Raw genomic sequence first — 8,967 nt, 5'->3', positions numbered from 1 at the left:
GGAGATCTGTCCAGGGGAGGGGGCGGAGGCGGGGAGCAGAAGTGTGAGCGGGTAATGGGACCCCAACGAGTTGCTCACCCCCGGCCACCCCGCACCACGCCGCCGAGCCCAGGGGTCCAGGACCCGGACCTCCTGCACACGCTTCTCTGCCCAGGCCCAGATAAAAGCTAGGACTCCGGCTACCTAACTTCCCACCGAACACACGTTTATTCAAGGCTAACACATCACACCAAGTACACGTCACAGTTTAAAACACAGTTACAAACCCCAAACAGACCCCACACAGCACCTCCAATTCACCTCGCAGTTTCACAAACTCCAAACAGGAGACCCCACCTCCAGGATTCAAACCTTCCGCCCACAGTGGAGAAACCAGGAGGAAAAAAAAAAAAAAAGAGAGAGAGAGAGAGTTGGGGAGCAGCCGACGCCTTTCAATTGCCGCCCCCACAAACTGCCCCACCCCACACCCCACACCCTGCGCCCGGGTTACCCACTCGGAAGCCCCCTGCTTCCTCCCTCCTCTCAATCCGGCCGCCTAAGAGACCCAGCCCCAGCCCCACTCACTTACTCCCCCAAAACCCCTCAAAAACAACAACAACAACAACAAAGTAAAGAGAAAGAAGTGAGGAAAGAGACTTGAGGTAGTCCGGCTTCAGAACCGCTCGACTCACCTCAGAATCCTTGCTGAGTTCTCTCCGCCCGGCACAACCCCCTCCCCAACGTCCCAGTACCAAGGGCTGAGGCAGGGAGGAGGGGAAAGCGGGAGGGGGAGGGGTGTCTTCCGCGTGGGGCGCCAGTCGGAAGGGGACTGGGGAGGGGTTGAGGCCCGCGCAGGAAGAGGAGAAGGGGGAGGGGAGGCCCCTATCTCCCAGTCTCCCCCTGAAAACCTCCCCTGTCTCAATCACATCAGACTGACTGTCTTTGTCTGGCTGACAACCGCCATATTGATATCAACAGCCCCGCTCCCACCTGCTGCAGCCGGGCGGCCCTGGGAGTTGTAGTTCTTGCCTCCCTTGAGTAAAAGCTTGGGACTCGGCATCCAGAGGCCCCAGGGAACTACAGCTCCCGGCAAGGCCCGCGCCCATCCGCCTTCCCACAGGGAGGAGGGGAAAGGGGGGCGCCAGAGCCATGGGGACTACACATCCCAGAATACTATGCGTCCCAGGCCCACAGAGGGGACATGATATCATGCTGGGCTGCAGAGGGAGGATGAATTGGCGGCGGGGATGAATTTGAGTTGGCCGAAGGAGGCGTTAGAGAGGAAAAGGGACGGAAGAGAAAGATGACCACAGTCCCCATGATGCACCCAGAGAAGACTACATTTCCCATGACGTCCCGGGGGAGGGGGCGTGGAGAAGAAAGGACTGCATGTCCCGCGATGCTGTCGGCTGGCCGGTGGCGGAGATTGAACCGGAAGACGCTTTCTGCGTGTGAGAAGTGGAGTGTCTGGTGCTGAAAACCAGAAGTCCAATATGAAACTGGTGAGTCTCTGCTCCTAGGTCAGAGGCCAAAGGTGATGCCGTATCCTTTTGGACTTCTTCGTTTGCACCTTGGGAAGGGGAGTAGAAAATGGAGTGAGCCAAGGAAAGCGCTGCTGTTGTTGAGGAGGTTTGAATCTAATCCCCACCCCCAACCCCCCCGCCCCCAGCTGCCTGGAGATCTCCATCCTTTGACGGGTCCCTTTGGTTAGATAAGACGTTGACTCTGTCGCGTTTTTTCTCCGACAAACGGAGGTTGGGCTTTATTATGAGCTAGGTTTGACTTCTCAGCTGCCACGTGAGTGTTGAACTAGATTAACTTCTTTCCATACTGTTGGCGCTCGAGCGTTTCTCCCTGCCGCTGTTGAGGCTGTTTTTGTTCGATGTGAGCAGACAGCAGAAAATACTGGGCAGAGAGGAGTTATTAAATTTTGTATCGCAGACAAAATTGCCCTAGGACTTTAGAGAAGGACGAAGTCAGGGTGTGATGTAGGAGGATTGGAGTCTTAAACCCTGCGTATAGGGGGCCGAGAGGAGGTTTTAAGGCATTCCACCCTAGGGACTGCATGAGTCAAGGTTAGAGGGAACATGCCAGTGTACCCAAAGTCTTCGCATCGCAAAACCTAAACACATTGCTTACAGAAAAGCTTCCCAGACCTTTGTTTTGGGGCATTTTACTTATTCTGCATAGATCCAACTAGTTTATTCTACCCGTATGGAATTAATAACAGCGTTAATTAGGAGGTGTTAGATGCTGTTTCTCAACCTTTTAAAATTAAAGTTCCTGCAGCCAAGTGTGTTAGGCTTTACTTTCTCTGATGTTTATACAAAAACAAAAGGTTTCTCTTCTTTTTTAAAAAGATTTTATTTATTTATTCATGAGAGAGAGAGAGAGAGAGGCAGAGACACAGGCAGAGGGAGAAGCAGGCTCCATGCACCGGGAGCCCGACGCCGGACTCGATCCCGGGACTCCAGGACGGCGCCCTGGGCCAAAGGCAGGCGCCAAACCGCTGAGCCACCCAGGGATTCCCCGAAGGTTTATTTTCTTATTTGAACATACTTTTCCAAAATGTATGCTCCGGTGCGCCCCCCCCACCCACCCCCCCGCATATACTCTGTACAGTGTCAGCTGTTTCCTGAAAAGAAGTATGAGAAAGTATTAAAGGAGATTCAATTCCAAACCTGCTGCCATTTAAAGCTGGTTATGTATGTCAGTTTGCTTCTGGGTCTGTGTGTGAAACATTTAAGAATGCAGAATTGAAAGTCACTGCCTTGCCCTATAGAAGCATGCAATTGAATGAAGAAGGTAGAAAAGAAAGCCAGAATTATAATTCATTGCATTCACGGTAAAATAAAGATGTGTTCAGGGTTTGGGGAATTGAGAGGATAATGGGGTGGGAGAAAGGTGGAAGACAGCTTCCTGGAAAGGACTCGAGCTGAAAAGAAAAATGAGTAGGCCAGGGCCTTTCATGAAGAGGGTTCAGGTTGTAGGTACAAAAAAGCTTGCACCTAAATGATTGGAACACAAACCATGATTCTCCAGTAAACAATAAATCACACTGGTATGCTTGGTGAAAAGGCATGCAAGTGTGAAACAATTTTTTCCTTAAAAACGCATTTGGCTGAGAGTATCAGAGAGCCAAAGTTTACTTTATGTATACTTTGGTTCGCTCATAATATCCTCCTGCTTAATTTATTTTCAGACGTGGAAACACAGAAGGGAAAAGAGTAAAAAACTTATTTTTTTTTCCTTTAAGAACCAAAATATGCCTCATAGAAAGAAGAAGTGTTTATTATATCTATGGTCCCTCCCGCTTTATTTTCAATCCGCGTGTTGCATGTTAAAACTCATTTGGTAGCTGTTAGATGATCTTTAATGCAGAATTACCATCAACATAGCAAAGTGGTTTCAAAAACATAGACGCTCACTCAGTAAGACTTCTCGTGTGTTATACCTCATAAAGTTGAAATAAATCATCCCGTGGCCTAAAATTTTTAACTTTGTGTACTGCTTCAGGAATATGTAGTAATACTTTATGTAAAATGCTTTATTTACATTTATATCATGAAAAACAAAAATACATTTTATTGAGGATATCCTTGTTTTTGAGATAATGACTTCCCAAAATACCCTCCCCATGCACAATCTATGACCACATCTTGTTGATTGATTCTACTTCTGTTCTTGAACAAGTCTCTTTCTCTCCATCCCACTAATACTGCCTTTGGACTGACTCTTTTCACTTGACACTTAGAATTCAACAATACTTTCTAACTGATATCCCTGCGTTCAAACTTAACCCCATCCAGTCTGTTCTTTACTCTGCATCCCATAAGTTAAATTGCAGAGTTCCATAAAACCCTAGTATCTTCCTTTGCCCTTAGGATAAAGTCTTATAATTTTTAACTTGGCTTACTTGGTCCTGCAGAATATGGCCCTGCCTACCTCTCCAGGCTCATGTACCTAGACTTCATCTCCCTTGCTCTCTTGGTTCCAATTATATTGTACATCTTCCAGTTCCTTCAGCTCACCATGTGTTTGCCTCAGGGACTCTTAAGTGTGTTGCTTTGCATACAGTGCTTTTTTTGCCTGCCTAATTTCTTCATTTGTCTCAGGTCTCCGTTTAGTACTTCTTTAAGGTTTCCCTGAATTGGGTACCACTGTTATGTGCTTCCATGGCACATTTTCTTTTTGTAACCCTGGTAATTATTGGTTTTATGTTTGTCCTCCCTCATAGTCCCAGGGCCTGACACATAGTATGATCCCACTGAGTAGTACTTGAATAATAATTTCTGAAGGATTGTCAAGGTCTGTGAATACTGATAAGAAAAGATTAAGAAGTGTATTTAAAACATTAAAATAAGCAGTATCCTTTGGAGTAAAAAAATATATATATTTGCTACCTTTTGTGGAGCGATTACTGTGTGCCAGGCACTGTACTAGGTACTTGTGGTGTGGTGTCCCACTTACTCCTTCGATCTGGGTGATAGTATTCCCATTTTACATATGAAAAGTCTGAGCATCAGGAAAGTGGAGTGGCTCAAAGTTACACAGATGAAAAAAGTAATAGAACCAAGATCTGAATCTGAGATTCCTTCCTTCAGACTCTTTTGCCTCATGAGGGCCGGGATTCCAGCACCTTTCAAAGTACCTGATATATATTATCTCTTAATAAAAGGAGGCCAGAGTGCACACTTGTGAGAGTTTATTCTAAGGCTATTTTTTAAATTAGCATTAAAGGGATCCCTAGGTGGTGCAGCGGTTTGGCGCCTGCCTTTGGCCGGGCGCGATCCTGGAGACCCCGGATCGAATCCCACGTCGGGCTCCCGGTGCATGGAGCCTGCTTCTCCCTCTGCCTGTGTCTCTGCCTCTCTCTCTCTCTCTCTCTCTCTCTCTCTCTCTGTGTGTGACTATCATAAATAAATAAAAATTTTTAAAAAATTAGCATTAAATATGAGTTTGATTAAATTAAGATCTTTTAAAAAGATTATTGTTAAAAAAAATTAAAGTTTGGAAACTTCCTTGATAATATAAAGGGCTCCATGTCAGACCATACCAATTGAGTTGAAGGCCCAAGTTAGTTTTTATACTACCCAATTTAACCTCTGTAATACCATTTACAGTGCTCTAACTTTACACATCACTCTCTTGATGGCTTTTCACACACCCGAGGGAAGACTATGGATGTCATTATAAAATAATCCATGAATATCTCCTTAGAAAGATACCATCTCAAAGGATTTTAATTACTGGCTATAATCTAATGCAGTATTCAGGCAGCTTTATTTAACTGAAGAAAACTTATTGGCACCTGTAGTTAACCTTAATTATTTTTAAAGAACAGAAAAATTAGAAGTGTATCCTCTAAATTAGCATATTTTATAGCATGCTCTATTATTAGTATAAATTGAGCCTGATGGCCAATTCAGCAAAGGATAGAAACTAAAATTCATCAGGGTCCTTAGCAAAACATCATGGAACAAAAAAATACTGAATACGTTGACAAATTGAGTTTGAAATACCATATCCAGGAATTTAGTCATACAAAGAGATGAAGACTAAAGTGACTAAGATAGTAAGAAGCAATTCAAGAATGCAATATGTGGAACGCCTGGGTGGCTCAGCAGTTGAGCGTCTGCCTTTGGCTCAAGGTGTGATCCCAGGATCCGGGATCAAGTCCCACTTCAGCCTCCTCCCGGGGATCCTATGTCTCCCTCTGCCTATGTATCTCTGCCTCTCTCTCTCTCTCTGTGCGTGTCTCTCATGAATAAATAAATAAAATCTTTAAAGAGAAAAAAAAATGCAGCATGTGTCATACTTTCTATGGATCAGGAGATGGAGACAATCTTCTATTTTATTAAGTCAACAGATTTATTATGCAACTACAGTATACTGTTGGCATTCAAAGTTTTAATACTTTCCATTTTAACTCTTACATTTCACCTCAAAGATTGATGACAGGAAATTATTTGTGATTTTGCCAAAGCACAAATTTGAGTATGACTGAGATTAGTGATAATCCAGGCGCCTGGGTGATTCAGTAGGTTAAGCGTGTGCCTTTGGCTCATGTCATGATCCTGGGGTCCTGGGCTTGTGCCCCACTCCTCGCCCCCTGCTTAGCATGGATCCCGCTTCTCTCTTTCTCTCTGCCTCTCCCCCCCCCCCTCATGTGCTTGGCTTCTCTATCTCAAATAAATAAAATCTTTAAAAATAAAAGATTAGTGATAATCCTTAGTGAATGAGCCTAATAGACTCAGAATCCATGGCTCTCTGTAGTTACTGTAGCTCTTTTTTTAAAGTTCTAAAAGAAAGGTCTTTTAAATGTTTGTTATGCTATACTTTTTTATTCATTTTTATTTATATATATTTTTAAAGATTGTGTTTATTTATTCATGAGAGACACACAGAGAGAGGCAGAGACATAGGCAGAGGGAGAAGGAGGCTCCATACAAGGAGTGTGATGTGAGACTCAATTCTGGGATTTGAGCCGAAGGCAGACACTCAACCACTGAGCCATCCAGGTGTCCCTATACTTTTTTAATTTAATGGAGGAAATTATATGTTGTAGTTGTATTTACAGATTTGAAAACTCAAGAAGTCCAGGAGATGTTCTTGAGTGATCCTTGCTCATATATACAAAGTGCTATTACTACTGGCTTTTTGGGGAAGGCTCAAACTTTTAACTCACATTTCTCCTAGGAAAACAGATGGAGCAAAGAAATGTATTCATGGAGTGTTCCCAGTGGAGGACAAATAAAACACCAGTTGGAGTTGCAGATGATCTAGAAGATCTTTGCTTGAAAGGGGCAAATTCTGCCCCAAGGTTAATTTAATAAATCATTAGAAAGGGGTGTGGTTATTCCTCACCTCAGATATGAGAATGATAGATTATTTCTCTAATTTACAGAACTGTAGAATGCTTTTGGCTTCTTAGAACTTGGATCAAAAATAGAAAATCTCTTGCTATAAATTACAGACATTCACAATTTTACCAGTGCTTATTAATTCACCTATTGTGATACAAATTGTTAAAATGTCAACCTGATTTCACTCTTTTCTGTTTCTCTTTGCTGGTTGATTAGAGTGCCCTCATGTGTCTTTATGATGTAATATCATTTTGAGCTTCCCAAAGGTTCTGTTTTATCACCACCCCTGTATGGTAGGTGTTTTTTTCTTTCTTTTCTCAAACTGAAAAGCAATATGTAACGTAAGGCCAAGTCACACACTTTATTCAGCAGTGCTGTGAGATAAAAATGGATATTTTACTTTGGGGCATTTCAAAGTCATAATTGTTAACTCAGAAGATTAAATCTTTTATACTTAAGATGAAAAAAGGTGTACCAATAATAGATCTTTTTCAGCAATGAGTTGAATTGAGAAATATATATGACTCACAATATAAGCATGACAGCATTAGTGTTGCATATAACTAGAGTAGCACATCTGTTTGTGCTTGGTTTGCTTTGAGCACTCAAATGGTGCTGCTGTTGACTCTGATGATTAGCGGAGTGTACTTGACAAGGACCAAGAACGTCACATGGCATGGAAATCAGTTAAACCCAGCATTCCAGAAGGAAAATTTGCTCCTTGCTTGCTAAATGCCAACAGAGGTCCAGACATACACAGCCCCTCAGATCTCCCATTATTATTCATTTATTCTTTCAACAAATCTTCCTACCACCAGTCTCACTAGGCCTTGCTCAAGGTACTGGGTATATTGCAGGGAACAAAAGATTTACTCCCCTGCCTTTATGGAAAGTAATGTCTAGTGGGCTTACTGTGCAATTCAAACAATATTACAGTGAACTTCCTGATGTAGAGATATCATCGGGCACTGGCTCAAGTATTTTTTTAATGTAATGGTCAAATAATGCATCTAATTGTATCCAAAAATATGCCTTCTTAAAATTTTAGCAGTTATGGCCAACTTGCCCACTAGTTTACCATTGTACCTGTAGTGTATGAGAATGCATTTCCTCCCCCCTTGCCAACAATGCCATCTGTTTCTTTACTCTTACTATGTGTCTTACTAATGCAACTTTCTTCTTTCATCAATCCTCACACCCTCTTGTCTCTTAAACTTCAGCCATTTTTAGTAAAACATCCTTACGGTAGTGGTATATGGATGTGGGAAATGTACCAGAAAAGGGAACACATTTCTTCATATATAAAAAAAATAGTGTCATAAGAATCTTTAAAAGGAATCTTTAAAAAGAATCTGTGGTATTGCTTTGAAAATGCTGATGTGGGACGCCTGGGTGGCTTAGCAGTTGAGTGTCTGCCTTTGACTCAGGGCATGATCCCAGGGTCTGGGATGGAGCCCCACATTGGGCTCCCAGCGAGGAGCCTTCTCTCTGCCTATGTTTCTGCCTCTCTCTGTGTGTCTCTTATGAATGAATGAATGAATGAATGAATGAATGAATAAATAAATAAATAAATAAATAGAATCTTTTAAAAAATGATAGTACTGATGCATGGATGTAGTGATTAAGATGGCAGCAGTATCGTGGGATCAAATGGATTGGAGAGGTAGCCAGGACAAGTGTGTGTAAATGACAGAGGAGATCCTGCATCATCCCCAGAAAAGGAATAATCTGTGAGATGAAGCTAGAATTTCACATCAGGAAGGACTAACGAAAAGATAGATGCCAGAATTTGCAGAAATCATGAAAAAAAGCAAGACTGCAAACCAAAAGGATGAAGGGAAATAAGAAAGACTGTAAGGAGAAACAAGACAGTTTGAAAACCAACCCCAAGGCACTCAGTGATCAAGTCTAAGAACTGTGGTGGGAACTGTACTGTGAGAAAAACAGGAAGTTTCAGGTGTCCCTGATTGACCATATATCTGAAGGGAATGCCTTGAAAGTCTAAAACATTTAAATTTATTGAAAGCACAACTGAATGAACTTTAGCGCTCTCAAGGATATGTAATCAGATAGATGATATTCAACAAACTGGTTTTTTAATAGGAATTGTAAAACATGGGAT

General features: G+C 42.6%; 2 protein-coding genes across 15 annotated transcripts in view; one reads left to right on the top strand and one right to left on the bottom strand.

Annotated features, from left to right (window-relative positions):
• Window positions 1-947, bottom strand: part of HMBOX1 (homeobox containing 1) — a 189,620-nt gene extending 188,673 nt beyond the window's left edge. For all 14 annotated transcript variants that reach the window (XM_055345988.1, XM_055345998.1, XM_055345995.1 and 11 more), the window contains exon 1: window positions 672-947. The gene's annotated coding sequence lies outside the window, so the exon portion shown is untranslated. The remainder of the gene's footprint in view (window positions 1-671) is intronic.
• A 308-nt stretch (window positions 948-1,255) lies between these two features.
• INTS9 (integrator complex subunit 9) overlaps window positions 1,256-8,967 on the top strand; it is a 102,633-nt gene continuing 94,921 nt past the window's right edge. The window contains exon 1 of the mRNA XM_055299992.1: window positions 1,256-1,481. Coding sequence (XP_055155967.1) covers window positions 1,473-1,481 — 9 coding nt within the window. The 5' untranslated portion in view covers window positions 1,256-1,472. The remainder of the gene's footprint in view (window positions 1,482-8,967) is intronic.

Source organism: Nyctereutes procyonoides, unplaced genomic scaffold (assembly GCF_905146905.1).
Source record: "Nyctereutes procyonoides isolate TBG_1078 unplaced genomic scaffold, NYPRO_anot_genome, whole genome shotgun sequence".
Classification (NCBI taxonomy): Eukaryota; Metazoa; Chordata; class Mammalia; order Carnivora; family Canidae; genus Nyctereutes; species Nyctereutes procyonoides.
The sequence above is the reverse complement of the archived record's forward strand: the minus strand, read 5'-3'. Positions and strand labels throughout refer to the sequence as shown.